This window comes from Astyanax mexicanus, chromosome 1 (genome assembly GCF_023375975.1).
Source record: "Astyanax mexicanus isolate ESR-SI-001 chromosome 1, AstMex3_surface, whole genome shotgun sequence".
Lineage (NCBI taxonomy): Eukaryota > Metazoa > Chordata > Actinopteri > Characiformes > Acestrorhamphidae > Astyanax > Astyanax mexicanus.
In genome coordinates this window covers 130,638,902-130,656,014 of record NC_064408.1, presented here as the reverse complement: position 1 = coordinate 130,656,014, position 17,113 = coordinate 130,638,902, and the positions used below count along the sequence as shown (strand labels likewise).

Here is a 17,113-nt window from a genome sequence, read left to right as displayed (position 1 = left end):
TATTTTTAATATGCAAACATGAATTAAAAAGTAATTGTAGATTATGTAAATGTGAATGTATTGTAATGTACTGTAACTGTGGACCTTTATTGGCACATTCTGGATGTATTTAGAAGCATGGTCATCTTTTGTCTGTTTTGTTAAATTATTTATTAAGGACACTAATAAATACAAAAAAAGCATTTGGTCTAAAAAAATATTGCAGTTTAACAGTTCAGAGATTTTTCTGACTTTATTGCAATATATGTTTTTATATTTACCAATATATAGACATACATGGTCCATGCATATATTTCCATATATTAAACAATATATGTACTTTTTTCCATATATGAAAATGCATTATTTAATATATTGCACTATATTTTCCAATATATTGCCATATATTATTGTTATGTAAGGGATATTAGTTATAAAGAATTAGAGTCCGCTCCGAGACAGCTTCTTCCCCAGGCGACCAGGCTGTGGGACAGCCAGTAGAACAGTGTTCTGCCCAACCCACCCCACTAACACCCATACAAACTCTGCACCCTGCACCCATATTATACAGCATTCTGCCCCCTGCACTTCCCACTTCCCACTCAACTCATTCCTTACCTGCACTTACTCATAGTTATTCTGTCACCTACTGGACTATTTCCTCACTTCCACACAAACACACTCTAGATATCTGTATACATACATAGCATTATATATTACTTATATATCAGTCTTACTTAACATATTTCCGTGCAAAATTTGTCTATAGTGTAAGTTATGTGTATTGTTATTAAGTGTATTGTGTATAGTGTTTATACTAGGGGTGTGACGAGATCTCGTGGCACAATGGACAATATTTCTCGTCAGGCTTAAACCTGTCTCGCGGGGCAAAAAAACAGTTAAGTGTGGAGTTTTTAAGAGGCAACCCAGTAGCAATACCCATAGAGTATGATGGCTAAGAAGTCAGAGCAGCTCTCAGCAAAAGACGAAAATTCGGGCATTTGTATAGAAGATGCTTCTGCTACTTTTAAGTTGTATGTCTGGCTGCATTTTGGCTCCAGTGGAAACAATAAACGGTAACAGTGACCAACAAGAGACAAACCATATATAAACACTGTAATTAAATCCTACACGGGACTGTTTCATAGACAGGTGTGCTAATCCCTTAGCTCTGTACTGTATTAAAAAAAAAAAAATTATATTTCTTATAGAATCAATGTGTGAGAGAAACCAGTCTGTTAAGTTTACGTTATATGATTTTGTCAAATAAAACTCCAGTTTCAAGCCATGTTTCCTTTTTGAATTATTATTATTTTTAAATCTCGTCTCGTTCTCGTGAACCCAATATCGTGTCTCGTCTCGTGATATTAGTGTCTCATCACACCCCTAGTTTATACTGTAAAGCTATCTGTATGTCTATTTTATATAATATTTTATTTTATTATTCTTCTTGTAAATATTGTTCTCTGCACATTGGTGGGAATCTGCACCCAAGTTTTTCACTCACATGTACACCTGTACTCTGTGACGTGACAATAAAAATCTTGAATCTTGCACAATAAGAACTAATACAGCCATTCAATCATACAATCATTTCCACATAACAGACCGCTAATTAAGCACCAATAAGATTTACACAGAATAAATCCTAATAAGTATTGAATAAATCATTTACAAATATCTAATTCTGGCTTTATTGAGCAAATAATAAGACATTAATAAGCACCTTTGTGTTCCTTAAAATAAAGTGTTACCCTCTGGCTTTCTCTCCCAGAATGACCTCCTGGACCAGAAACAATCTGGTTTTAAAAAAGGACACTCTACCGAGACGGCTCTGTTGTCTGTGACTGAAGCGTTGAAAACTGCCAGAGCTGCAGGTCAGTCCTCAGTGCTAATTCTGCTGGACCTCTCGGCCGCCTTCGACACGGTCAACCACGACTTCCTTCTAACTATACTCTCGAACATGGGGATCTCAGACAATGTGCTGTCATGGCTCAGATCATACCTCACTGGGCGCTCGATCAGGGTGTCATGGCAAGGACGGCTGTCCTCAGCACACTCCTTATCCACTGGGGTTCCCCAGGGTTCGGTACTGGGACCTCTTCTCTTCTCAATATACACCGCCTCTCTTGGTCAGGTTATCCGCTCACACGGATTTTCCTACCATTGCTTTGCTGATGACACCCAGCTATACCTGTCATTCTCACCTGAAGATCACTCAATCTCTGCACGGATATCGCAGTGTCTCTCTGACATATCCTCATGGATGAAGGAGCATCACCTTCAATTAAATCTCTCAAAGACTGAACTTCTGGTTATACCAGCGAAACCCTCTTTTCAACACAACTTCTCTATAACCATTGACTCTCTCTCTCACCAACAAAGGTTGCTAGGAACCTGGGTGTTATGGTTGATGACCAGCTCTCCTTCACACACCATGTGGCCTCAGTTGCTCGATCCTGCCGCTTCGCGCTTTATAACATCAGGAAAATTAGACCGTTTCTGACGCAACAGGCCACCCGACTCCTGGTACAAGCAGTCGTCAGCCTCGACTACTGCAATGCCATACTAACTGGCACCCTGGCCTGCGTAGTAAAACCACTCCAAATTATCCAGAATGCAGCAGCACATCTGTTTTTCAACCAGCCAAAACGGGCACATGTCACCCCGCTGCTCATTGAGCTCCATTGGCTACCAGTTGATGCTCGTATCAAATTCAAAACTCTTACAATCGCCTACAAGGTGATGACAGAACAGCTCCTTCCTACCTGCACTTGCTCCTGAAGGCTTACGCTACCTCCCGGCCGCTGCGCTCCTCCAATGAACGTCGCCTCGTTTTGCCAAACACTCACACAAAGCAATCCAGACTGTTCTCATACAGAGTTCCACAATGGTGGAACAAACTACCTTCCACTACCAGATCAGGAGAATCTCTCGCTATCTTTAATAAACTCCTGAAGACAGAGCTCTTCAAAGAGCACCTACTCTCCTAACACCTCTAACTAACTACCTTCTACTACCAGATCAGGAGAATCTCTCACTATCTTTAATAAACTCCTGAAGACAGAGCTCTTCAAAGAGCACTTACTCTCCTAACACCTCTAACTAACTACCTTCTACTACCAGATCAGGAGAATCTCTCACTATCTTTAATAAACTCCTGAAGACAGAGCTCTTCAAAGAGCACTTACTCTCCTAACACCTCTAACTAACTACCTTCTACTACCAGATCAGGAGAATCTCTCACTATCTTTAATAAACTCCTGAAGACAGAGCTCTTCAAAGAGCACCTACTCTCCTAACACCTCTAACTAACTACCTTCTACTACCAGATCAGGAGAATCTCTCACTATCTTTAATAAACTCCTGAAGACAGAGCTCTTCAAAGAGCACCTACTCTCCTAACACCTCTAACTAACTACCTTCTACTACCAGATCAGGAGAATCTCTCGCTATCTTTAATAAACTCCTGAAGACAGAGCTCTTCAAAAAGCACCTACTCTCCTAACACCTCTAACACACTAACTACTTCTAACCTCACTTCCTTCTTCCCCTCCTTCACTCCTCTATCCCATTATTTCCCTTTGACCTCCTTTAGGCCCTATATACAGATGTTTTTACCTTCTATTACTTTTGTACTTCACTATTGTAAGTCGCTTTGGACAAAAGCGTCTGCCAAATGTAATGTAATGTAATGTAATGTAATGTAATGAACAGAATATCACAGAATACCACAGAATATCAGCTTTGTTTAAAAGTTTTATTTTATTTAATATTATTACTCTTTGCATGTTTTATAAATGTAGTATTTTAATTTCCTTTTCTAGTGTGCACCATCTGAATTAACCTTTCTCTCTTTATTCTCCGACTGCAACTTCTCACTGCCTACTTCTCCTATGTGGCTCCGCCCTCCCACAACCGCAGTGACCTCTGTTCTATATGTTACATTATGTTACATATCTCTGCACCCTTTTCTCACTATGCATGTTTTATTGTACTGTATCGGTACTGCACTGCCCTGTCTGTTAAATTGCCTCATCTTTTGTATTTATTGTATTTAATATAGTGTTTTAGTTATATGTTGCACTATCGTTACCCGTTTGCACTTTATGTTGTCTACTGAATTGCTGTTTCATATGGCACAATGGTTCAGAAGGAATGTCATTTTGTTATATTGTATATTGTTTGGTATATTATACCTGTACGCAGATGTGATGACAATAAAAGCCTCTTGACTTGGCTGAACTTGAGATGAAGACAAAATAGAACTCTTTGCTTTGGCCGCAACCAGCAAAAAAATCTTTAACTTAAAATACTGCCTAGAGTGACGAAAATATGCAGGCTGAGATTGTTACAAGATTATTAAACATGGCTTTTATAATGTAAATACATATTTTTGCAGTTTATGTTGTGAAAAACAGATTAAGGATTACTACTATCAACAATATATCACAAAATGTGGCTATTCTTTTGCAAATAACTGTATAACTCACATTACACCACAAATGCAGAAAGTGTATATCACTATAGAGTTACAGTATATTAGGAAGACCACAGTGTTTATTGCTAATGTTTCATGGTCATTGATAATGTTCATGTATTAACACAGAATAACAGTGATTATTTAATGAGTTTACCTGCAGTCAGTGCAGTATAAGAGGCTGCTGAACTCTCACTCATTACCTGTCCTCCACCTGCTCCACCTGAGAGAGAGCACAGCAGTACAGAATAAGAAACATCAGAAAATTCAAGCACAAAAACACTGAACTGAGCACTGTTCATTATTATTACTCAACTAAATACAATGTTTAAACACTTTAAATACACATGTTCTCTGATTTGTTTGTTTGTTATATCTATGTTTATTTGGAAGGCTAGATACCCCACCCGTTTGTTAAAACTCCCCTTATCAATAGAATGGTATTATCTGCCTATTTTCCATTTTTTCTGCCAATCAGTGCAGCACTACAATGCACTCAGAGGGAAGCACTGGATCCCCAGCTCTGATACATCAGCAAACAGATGCCTGTACCAACCAGCATTACAATGGGAGTGATGAGGGAAAAGACAAAGTGTGACCTACTGTACTTTCTCTCTCAGACTCTGGCTGCTGATGTAGTAGCAGCATGATCTACTGTACTCTCTCTCTCTCTCTCAGACTCCGGCTGCTGATGTAGTAGCAGCATGATCTACTGTACTCTCTCTCTCTGTCTCTCTCTCTCTCTCTCTCTCTCTCTCTCAGACTCCAGTTGCTGATGGAGAAGCAGCATGATCTACTGTACTCTCTCTCTCTCACTCTCAGACTCCAGTTGCTGATGGAGAAGCAGCATGATCTACTGTACGCTCCCTCTCAGATTCCAGCTGCTGTACATGTATGTGTATGTATGTGTGTGTTATTGTATTAATAAAGTTTTATAATTTTTTTAAAAAAAATTTATAATAATACTGAAATCAGTAAAGTTAGTTAAATTATTTCCGACTGTCTGCAATATTCCCTGTGTTTATTTGCACCAGGAGTGGCATAAAGTTATCCAAAAGAAGTGTGTAAGACTGGTGGAGAAGAAACCATTCCAAGACTTTTTGTTTTAGATATTGTTTTATATTTACCTTCATGCTGAGATTCAGCTACAGCATTAATGTGAACTGGGCCATGAAACACATTTCCATGTAGAACAGGTGCAATGACATTCCCTCCCATCTGAGCTGTGGTGTTCTGGACCAGTTCTGTTGTGTAAAAATGGAAATTTGAATTACTACTTAAGTAAAAAAAAAAAAAAGATATGTGCAGTGTTACTTTCCCAATCTCATTTCATAATAAAATGTTAATGTTAACCAGATGTTTACAGTATATACTGTAGCTCTTTTTGATTGGTCAATCGAAGTCATGCAATATGTTTTTGAATGGTAAACAGCAGGGGCGGTGCCTGAGTATGTAAAGATCTGGGACTTAGCCCAGTAAATTGTAGGATTTTTTTTCCGTTTTTAAGTATCCTGTACAACATGTACTTTTTACTTTTTATATTTAATGTATTTAAAACTGCTGGAATTCAGCATTGTTGATGGTTCCTGTCTTACTAAAACCATTATAAAGAACATTGAAACAGGAGGGAAACACTGCTTTTAATAAAAAATGAAATGGACAAATTCTTACATTTTTGGTATTTATTAATAAGTATAATAACTTTTTATCTACTTATAAAATCATCTGCGGAGCATCTGCTACATCACCTTTTTGATCTGGATCATCCTCCAACACTTGTGGATCACCTTCCATCCTGTAGGACTGCTCCTGTAGAAGGAGAGTAGATTCAGGTTTAGTGGAGGATTTCTGGTAAAGATGTAGAACAGGGGTGTCAAACTCATTTTGGCCGAGGGCCACATTGGCATATTGGCTGTCCTCCGAGGGCCAGATGTAACTTATAAATATAAGAAAATGTAACCAAATGTAATATATGTAAATGAATGTAATTACTCCTTAATGTTAAATAACTCTCAATATATTATTTATTCAATCAAATATTACAGTTGCATGGAAAAAATGTTTGCTTGTTGCTCTATTAACATAAATCCTGTTATGAAATCCAAAAACTCCATCAATCAAGAACCAAACTATACAAGTGAATAGAAATGACATAAAATACAAGTTATATTAACTTTGATCAAAACGTTTGATACTGAAAAGAGGCTTAATTAATATAAAATCAAAAATTGTGAGCTGTGACAGATTTAGCATTTCCTCATCCAACCACTAGTGGGAGCTGCAGCAGCACAAGTCCGCAGTCTTTACTGAGTCAGAGCTACAGCCCAGCCACGGGCTACAGGGCTCAGCGCAGCCAGTCTGGAGCGTTTTTAAAATTTTAAGTTCTTCTGTGTATGAAATAAAATAACCCCACTAACCGGATAATACAGCTCTCTACAGTTCATCTTTCAGCCCAAGCAGCTAACAGCAGCAGTTTAGAGCAGCGTCACGGAGTCACTGCTCGGATTACATTATAAACAGGTCAGTTAGCGCGCTGCTAACCTCAGGATGTTTATAACTACGGAGTTTAGAACACACCACGGCTGCAAGGTTAGACTGTTGAAGGCTACTGAAGACTACTAAAGGCTATTGGAGGTTATTGAAAGGGTTATTGGGGGCAGAAATCAGTAAAGGCTGGTTAGATAAGTGATTCACCTCCTCGTCCTTTGCTGAGGTGAAACTGCGACTAGCGATGTCACAGTGATGTTTATTAACCTCATTAAAACAGATTTTATCAGCTATTGTCTTATAAATATTTACACATAATTTATATCTCTTCTAAAAAGCGTTTATTTTGGTCAGTAACACAAAAGGCATACCGGTCTTTCGCCTTGAAGCACAGCCGTCCGTCTGCATCAACTTTTCTTTTTCTGGATATTATGGGATAAACATTTATATGTCTCAATTCCACCCGCGAAGTTACACCTTCCCTCCGGCAGGGTTTCCACATCAATGACTACACTGCCGTGTAGTGGCAGTAAGCCGTAACTTTGCGGGTAATACAATCGACAAGCATTGTGGGAAATGTATTTTTTGGTCAAAGAACGCTTCTGACCTATTTATTATAGACACTAAGATTTTACAAGCTCTCGCGGGCCACATAAAAAGACGTGGCGGGCCACATTTGGCCCGCGGGCCTTGTGTTTGACACATGTGATGTAGAAGGTCCTGGATTTCTGAAGGAGGACAGAACCCATGTTTTAATGTTATTAGTAACATCTACAAAACACCAACCGCTTGATTTGTGTTGATCTCTCTGCATGAAGCTAAAATTCCACCTTAAAAGGTATAACCAGCTGCAGAAACAAAACTCACAGCTCAGCAAAGTGCAGGGCTACTGTGGTTGACTTCACCGCCGCTTAGGAAAGTTTTTGAGGTTTCTTCAGTCACATGATCATTTCTGAGAAAACACACACAAGTCTACAGCTTCAACCTCAAATAATGATAAGCTTCAGTTTTCATGCTTAAGTTGCAGTGAACAGAGCTTATCTTCTGTTTTTAGATTCAGTGTGATACTCATCCAGATGAGGAACCATGTGTGAAACTCAGTGTAAACAATTGCCTTCAGAAGTCTCAGTAAACATGTGGAAGAAGGTTCTGTGGTCAGATCAGACCAAAGTTGAACTCTTTGACCTAAATTCAAAGCGCTACATGTGGAGGCAAAGTAAAGCTGCTCATCATCCTGAACACACCATCCCCATTGTGAAACATGGTGGTGTTAAGCTGTGTGGATAAGCTTTTCTTCAGCAGGGACAGATTTAGGGAGCTGGTCAGAGTTGACGCATGGAAGATGGATGGAGATAAATAAATACAGAACAATCCTGGAAGAAGAAAAGCTGTTGGAGGCTGTAAAAGACTTGAGATCTTCCAGCAAGACGATGACCCTAAACATACAGCCAGAGCTACAGTGGAGCTATAATGATTTAGATCAGAGAATATTCATGTGTTAGAATGATCCAGTTAAAGTCCTAAAGACCTAAATCTCATTGATCTTCTGTGGAGAGACATGAAAACTGCTGTTCACAGACGCTCTCCATCCAACCTGACTGATCATCAGCTGATTTATAAAAAAGAATGGAGCAAAAATCTCATTCTCTAGATGATCCAAGCTGGTGGATGTTACACCTCAGCCCATGTCTGTCCTGTGTTTTTCCCTCTTTTGGTTTTCTGTGCTCCTGCCCTGTTTTCCTGTCTTGTGTTTCCAGCCATGTGCTTTTTTGAGCACATGGCATTGTTTTGTTATTGTTCTGTCTCCGCCCTAGCCCCGCCCTAGCCTTGCCCAAGCCATTAGTGTTGTCACCTTGTGTCTCATTTGTAACTCCGCCCCCTCATTACTTCCACAGGTGTCCCTAGTGTGTGCCTGTGTATAAATACCTCATGTGATCCATTGTTCTCTGTCGCGCTTTTTGTTTGACCTTGTCCCGTGTGTTTGTTATTTTGGTCTACAGTTCTGGTTTGTTATCTTTATAGTGTTTTGTTCCTTGCTTCTCAAGACCTAGTTTATGTTTTGTTTTATAGTCTTTAAGTGTTTACTTTAAGTGTTTTCTTTGTCTCAGTTTTTGGTTTGCTTTTTAGTTATGTCTAAAAATAAATATGACTTGCATTTGCATCCGGCCTCCTCCTCCATGTTACAGTGGAGATAAACTGTAAAATACCTGCAGCTCTACTAAGTATTAATATAAAGTTGCTGAATACATTTTCACTTCACACATTTCACATTTTTTATTTAACTAAAGTTTTGAAAACCATGCTACTTTGTGTTGATTTATTACTTCTCAATACTATCAATAAAATAATTTAAATTTGTGGTTGTAAGGAAAAATGTAAAAAAAAATAAATAAAACTTAAGGGATTTGAAAACTTGTATTATTTAAATGTCATTAAATGTGTTCACATCTTCATAAAAGTCACAACAATAGACAAACACAGAATACTTGAATACTTATAGTATGAAGTATAAATATAATGAATATAAAGTTCCAGTCAAAAGTTTGGACACACCTTCTCATTAAAAGTTGTACTTTTTCTACATAGTAAACAAATACTATAGCAATCCAGATTATGAAGGAACACATAAGGAATCATGTAGTAAATTAAAAGCATTTACAGTTGCAGGAAAAACTATGTGAATCCTTTGGGAGTACTTGAATTTTTGCATAAATTAGTCATTAAATATGTTCTGATTTTTATCTAAGTCACAACAATAGACAAACACAGTCTGCTTAAACTAAAACCACACAAAAATGGTTTTACTGAACACAACATGTTAATATTCACAGTGAGAGTAAATAAAAGTATGTGAATCTTTGGATTTAATAACTGGTTGATCCTCCTTTAGCAGCAAAAACCTCAACCAATGGTTTCCTGTAGCTGCAGATCAGACCTGCAGAACGGTCAGGAGGAATTCTGGATCATTCCTCTTCACTAAACTGTTTCAGTTCAGCTATAATATTTCTGGGATATCTGGTGTGAATCTCTCTCTTGAGGTCATGATGCTGCAGCATCTCAATTGGGTTCAGGATGTCAGGACTCTCCAGAAGGAGTATTTATTTATTTTCTTCTGTTGAAGTCGTTCGGTTGTTGATTTACTTCTATGTTTTGGGTCGTTGTTCTGTTGCATCATCCATCCTCTGTTAAGCTTCAGTTGGAGGACAGATGGTCTTAAGTTTTCCTGCAAAATGTAAACTTGGTAAACTTGGAAATTCTTTTTTTCCGTGGATGACGGCAATCCGTCCAGACCCTGAGGCAGCAAAGCAAATCAGCCCCAAACCATGATGCTCCCTCCACCATGCTTCACAGTTGGGATGAGGTTTTGATGATGGTGTGCAGTGCCTTTTTTTTCTCCACACATAGCGTTGTGTGTGTTCCTTCCAAATAACTCAATTTTGGTTTCATCTGTGCACAGTATATTTAGTCAGTACTGCTGTAGTGGAACATCCAGGTGCTCTTTTGCAAACTTCAAATGTGCATCAATGTTTTTTTTGGACAGCAGTGGCTTCCTCCGTGGTGTCCTCCCATCAACTCCATTCTTGTTTAATGTTTTACTTGTTGTAGATTCAACAACAAAAATACTAGCATGTGTTAAGCAGGCACTCTAGGATTCTTCCTCACCTCATTGATCATTCTGTGCTGTGCTCTTGCAGTCATCTTTACAGGACTTTACCACTCCTAGGGAGAGTAGCAGCAACAGTGCTGAACTTTCTCCATTTGTAGAGCATCTGTCTTACCGTGGACACATGAACATCAAGACTTTTAGAGATACTTTTGTAACCATTTTCAGCTTCATGCAAGTCAACCATTCTTAAATGCAGGTCTTCTGTGAGTTCAATAAAATCATGCAAACATATCATTTTTTGTGTGGTATTAGTTTAAGCAGACTGTGTTTGTCTATTTTTTTCACTAATTTATTGACCAATTAAGGCAGAAATCCCAGCAATCCCAAAGGGTTCACATACTGTAGGTCACATGTGTCAAACACAAGGCCCGCGGGCCAAATGTGGCCCGCCACGTCCTTTTATGTGGCCCGCGAGAGCTTGTAAGATCTTGGTGTCTATAATACATAGATCAGAAGCGTGCTTTGACCAAAAACTACCTTTCCCACAATGCTTGTAGATTGTGTTACCCGCGAAGTTACGGCTTACTGCCACTACACGGCAGTGTAGTCATTGATGTGGAAACCCTGCCGGAGGGAAGGTGTAATTTCGCGGGTGGAATTGAGACATACAAATGTTTATCCCATAATGTCCAGAAAAAGAGAAGCTGATGCAGACGGACGGCTGTGCTTCAAGGCGAAAGACCGGTATGCATTTTGTGTTACGAAGAGTGTTACTGACCAAAATAAACGCTTTTTAGGAGAGATATAAGTTCTATGTAAAAATTTATAAGACAATAAGTTACCTGACAATCTGTTTTAATGACGTTAATCACTGTGACAGTGCTATTCGCAGTTTCACCGCAGCAAAGGAAGAGGACGTGAATCTCTTATCTAACCAGCCTTTACTGATTTCTGCCCCCAATAACCCTTTCAATAACCTCCAATAGCCTTTAATAGTCTTCAGTAGCCTTCAACAGTCTAACCTTGCAGCCGTGGTGTGTCCACTAAACTCCGTAGTTATAAACATCCTGAGGTTAGCAGCGCGCTAACTGACCTGTTTATAATGTAATCCGAGCAGTGACTCCGCGACGTCTGCTCTAAACGGCTGCTGTTAGCTGCTTGGGCTGAAAGATGAACTGTAAAGAGCTGTATTATCCGGTTAGTGGGGTTAAAACCTTTATTTCATACACAGAAGAACTTAAAAATGTTAAAAACACTCCAGACTGGCTCAGCTGAGTCCTGTAGCCCGTGGCTCAGCTGTAGCTCTGACTCAGTAAAGACTGCGGGCTTATGCTGCTGCTGCAGCTCCCACTAGTGGTTGGATGAGGAACTGCTAAATCTGAGGAAATGCTAAATCTGTCACATGTTCTTAACAGCTCACAATTTTTGATTTTATATTTATTAAGCCTTATTTCAGTATCAAACGTTTTGATCAAAGTTAATATAACTTGTATTTGATGTCATTTCTATTCACTTGACTAGTTTGGTTCTTGATTGATGGAGTTTTTGGATTTCATAACATGACAAAGTATTTATGTTAATATTTGTAAAGTTAACATTATGTTAACATTTGTAAAGTTTCCTTTTATTATCTTAGAAATATTGCTAGGCTCAGACCTTTTCTTTCCCCATCTGATGCCGAAAAACTGGTACATGCGTTTATTACATGTAGACTGGACTACTGCAACTCGCTTTACTCTGCTTTACCAAAGAAATCTCTCCAGAAGCTGCAGTATGTTCAGAATTGTGCTGCCAGAATGTTGACCAATACCTCACTACGTGAACACATCACTCCTGTACTAAAGAAACTTCACTGGCTCCCTGTCCGAGTACGAATTGATTTTAAGACTCTTATTCTAACTTTTAAGGTGGTACATGGGACTGCTCCGGTCTATCTTTGTGATCTGGTGAAGTTTTACACTCCCTCACGCAATCTTCGCTCTGTTAGCCCTTGGACATTACAGGAGCCTATCTGTAAGCTCAAAAGGATGGGAGAGAGAGCATTTTCTTTAAGAGCGCCACGATTGTGGAATGCTCTCCCTGAGGTCATTAAAAGTGCTCCTACCTTGGACTGTTTTAAAAAATTACTTAAAACTCATCTTTTTTCTTTAACATTTAAGAGTGGTTAAGTGTTTTTGTTTATTTTGTTGTTGTTTATTTTACTAATTTTATGTAGCGCTTTGGGTCTTTAGAAAAGCGCATTATAAATGTAAAGTTATTATTATTATTATTATTATTATTATTATTATTATTATTAATAGAGCAACAAGCAAACATTTTTTCCATGCAACTGTAATATTTGATTGAATAAATAATATATTGAGAGTAATTTAACATTAAGGAGTAATTACATTAATTTTATATTACATCTGGTTACATTTTATTACGTTTATAAGTTACATCTGGCCCTCAGAGGACAGCCAATATGCCAACGTGGCCCTCGGCCAAAATTAGTTTGACACCCCTGCTGTAGGCGCTCTTATCTGGGAGCTTTTAATTTGTGGTTTCTGAAGCTGGTAACTCTGGGAGGAAACTCTCGCTCTTTCTTTCCTGGAGTGATCCATGTTTTCATTTTTAATTACATTCATTTCTTAAGTGTATGGGAAATTTTTCTGGATTAGAACAGTACTCAAATATTGTGCTAAACTGATCATCTAAACAAGAGGAGCTATTTTGAAGAATCTAAAATATAAAACATATTCAGTTTGTTTAACACTTTTTGTTTACTAAATAATTATATATTTTTTTCATAGTTTGGATGACTTAAAAATATATAAGTGTTACTTTATTCATTCATACTAAAATATCAAATATCAAATACAATGTCAAAGATTTGCTTGGTGTTGATATCACTGCATGAAGCTAAAATGCCACCTTAAAAAATACAACCTGCTGCAGAAACAAAACCCACAGCTCAGCAAAGTGCAGGGCTACTGTGGTTGACTTCACCTCTGCTTATAAAGGTTTTGAGGTTCCTTTAGTCACATGATCATTTCTGAGAATACACACACAAGTCTACAGCTTCAACCTCAAATAATGGTAAGTTTTCATGCTTAAGTTGCAGTGAACAGAGCTTATCTTCTGTTTTTAGATTCAGTGTGATACTCATCCAGATGAGGAACCACTGTGGAACTCAGTGCAAACAATTGCCTTTAGAAGTCTCAGTAAACATGTGGAAGAAGGTTTTGTGGTCAGATCAGACCAAAGTGTAACATTTTAGCCTAAATGCAAAAAAGTGTCAGAAACGTAACGCTGCTCATCACCCTGAACACACCCTGATCCCCACTGTGAAACATGGTGGCGGCAGCATCATGCTGTGGGGATTAGCTTTTCTTCAGCAGGGACAGATTTAGGAAGCTGGTCAGAGTTGATGGAGGGAAGATGGATGGAGATAAATAAATACAGAACAATCCTGGAAGAAGAAAAGCTGTTGGAGGCTGTAAAAGACTTGAGATCTTCCAGCAAGACGATGACCCTAAACATACAGCCAGAGCTACATTGGAGCTATAATGATTTAGATCAGAGAATATTCATGTGTAAGAATGATCCAGTTAAAGTCCTAAAGACCTAAATCCCATTAATCTTCTGTGGAGAGACATGAAAACTGCTGTTCACAGACCAACACTCTCCATCCAACCTGACTGATCTTCAGCTGATTTATAAAGAAGAATGGAGGAAAAATCTCAGTCTCTAGATGATCCAAGCTGGTAGAGACAAACCCCAAAAGACCAGCAGCTCTACTAAGTACTAAATTTTGCTAGTATTTCCCCACGCCCTTGACTGAAACACCCTTGATGGACAGACTGATGCAGAGATGATGGAGCATGGGTAGGGAGGATGGACAGACTGATGAAGGGATGGGATGAGAGAGAGAAAGAGCTTACAGGCTGAGGTAGGGATGATGGGGAAGATGGGATTACGAGGGGTGGAGTTGGGATGACGAGGGTAGGATTTGGATGATGGGGAGGAGGTGGATAATGGGAGAAGGGGGTGGATGGCGGGGGAAGGAGGTTGATGATGAGGGGAGGAGTTGGATGATGAGGGGAGAGGAGGAAGGACAGACTGGTGTAGGGGAGGGATGAAAGAAAGAAAGAGAGAGAGAGAGAGAGAGAGAGAAAATAGACAGACTGTGGTAGGGAGGATGGACAGACTGGTGTAAGGCAGGGATGAGAGAGAGTGAGAAAGAAAGGGGAAGAGAGAAAGAGAGAGGGAGGAGAAAAAACAAGCCTGAAAGAAACAGGGAGCATTGAAGAGAGAGAGGAGTGGCCACGCTTGAGTACCGCCCAGTGAGGCTGAAGAGAGGCGGAGCCACAGTGGGCCGGGCAGAAAGAACGCTGGTTGGAGGGGGGAAACAGGGAAAAACTGGCCGTGGGAGTTGGTGGTCCGGGCGAAAGAATGCCGCGGAACCGAAGTCCCAACTGTAAACCAGAGACAGCTATGGACCAATAAGGCGAGCCGCCAGAGGGGTGCGGGCAGAGCCGACAAGGATAAAAAGAGGCAGCGGCATGGGCGCCGGGAGAGGCCCATTTTTATTACGCTTGAATTTTTAAAACTTCACAATAATCTGCTACCTTATGTTTATTTATTATCTCAGTAAAAGTCCCAGTCAAATGTTTGGACACACCTTCTCATTCAATGTGTTTTGTGCTTTTTTCTACATAGTAAATAAATACTGAAGCGATCCAGACTATGAAGGAACACATAAGAAATCGTAGTAACATAAAAGTATTAAACAAAACAAAATGTTCTGTGAAGTATTTAGATGCTCTGATCTGGGGAGCTGTTTCTTAAATTGTGGTTTGTGAGGCTGGTAACTCTGATGAACTTATCCTGTACAACAGAGGAAACTCTTACTCTTCCTTTCCTGGGGCAGACTTGATGAGTGCCAGTTTCATCATTATAATGTTTTTATAGTCTATGTGATGACTACACTTGGTTATACTTTTAAAGTTCTTGAAATTCTTCTTTTCGAATTCACTGACCTTCATTATTTAAAATTTGGTTATTATTATTATTATTACTATTATTATTAATATTATTATTATGTATTGGCATGTCAATTCTGTTGTATATTTATTTTCTCCACTCTTTAAAAAAAAACTTTGGGTCCTGCGCTTTTATTTTTTTTCTACTGAGAGCTCTTCTTAAGATGGTGTCCTTTTATGTAAAAGAATGTAACTTTACGTTTCATAGGGATTTTTATAAACATCAGGACATGTGGTCTTACTGTGAACTACAAATGAACAGAAGTCACGTTACAGCAGTGTTTCTCAACCCTGTTCTTACATATTCTACTGAATATTAACCCTGCATATTCTAGAGCTTCCTCTGCTTTAAAGACACTTATAAATGACAATAAATTACTGTTTATTGGCTGATCAGCTGGATCAGGTGGAAAACACAGTTTTGGGGAAGTGATGATCAGGGTTAAGAAACTGCTTTAAACTACAAACATAAAGTACTGTACTAAATTCTGTCTATCCACTACATCCAGCTTCTAGATAACTAGTTAGCTAAATTAATTTTAGTTCATTATAGCTTACAGTAAGTCCTGTAATACTAAATTAATAAAGACTGAATGAAATCGTAATTAGCTGATCAGGTACAGGGCAAGTTGAACTTTACATATATATATTTTTTTTTCTTAAACTTTGACTCCCAATCTAACTAATTCCAAAGTTAAGCTAACTCACTCACACAGAGATTCATGAAAACAATAATCAATAATGACTTTGTCAATATATAAAAACAAACAGCACAAACAAATACAAACAAATCACACATTACAGTAATTTTCATTACATTTAAAACAAATATGTATCATGTGTAGGATAATATTCACTGTACATATTGAATCTGTAGCAGTGAAGTTTTAGCAGCAGTGTTAAAATAAAAAATCAGAAAGTTTAGATTAAAATACATTGTTAATGTATCCTGTAGAATCCAGAGAGAAAGAGTAAAAATAAAGAGTGTAATTAAATGAAATGATCTTACCTGCTGTGAGCAGAGCTGTATCAGTCTATGAGCTTTTAGTCCTCAGCTTCTAAATAGAATAGAATTTAGCTTTTAGATCATTCTGATCATAAACTTTCTATATAAATCTTCTTCTGATCTGTAGAGGAAGCTTCAAAAGCCAGACTTCAGTGCAGCTCTGTTATAAAACTGATGAGTAAAGACAAAGCAAACAGATCTGCGCAACAGGAAACGGGTTTCACACCACAAATTCAGACACAGCTACATAAAAGATGCCCACAGATGCAGTATGATTTCAGTTCTGTATCTGTTAGAAACTCTGAACATATTTGATCAGGGTAGAAATAAAAAGAACAGATCTACAGAAAATCACCTGTAATCTCCACTTCACTGTAAAACACTCAATTTCAAGGAAACATATTGCAAAAGATTTTAGAGCTTTGAGAAACTCAAATTTTTAAGTTATCAAGAAATCCACCAGAAGTTTTGCTGATTAGAAATATTTAATTTCATACAATATATTTTTATGTTTAAATTTTAGTTTATGC

The 17,113-nt window shown here is 38.4% G+C and overlaps 1 protein-coding gene across 1 annotated transcript in view; it reads right to left on the bottom strand.

Moving 5' to 3' along the window:
- The window catches only part of LOC103023574 (NACHT, LRR and PYD domains-containing protein 12-like), a 47,627-nt gene extending 30,691 nt beyond the window's left edge, over positions 1-16,936 (bottom strand). The window contains exons 1-4 of the mRNA XM_049468704.1: positions 16,587-16,936; positions 6,208-6,268; positions 5,587-5,703; positions 4,617-4,682 (exon numbers count right to left, since the gene is read on the bottom strand). Of these exons, the coding sequence (XP_049324661.1) occupies positions 4,617-4,682; positions 5,587-5,703; positions 6,208-6,253 (229 nt within the window). The 5' untranslated portion in view covers positions 6,254-6,268; positions 16,587-16,936. The remainder of the gene's footprint in view (positions 1-4,616; positions 4,683-5,586; positions 5,704-6,207; positions 6,269-16,586) is intronic.
- Positions 16,937-17,113: the final 177 nt, after the last annotated feature.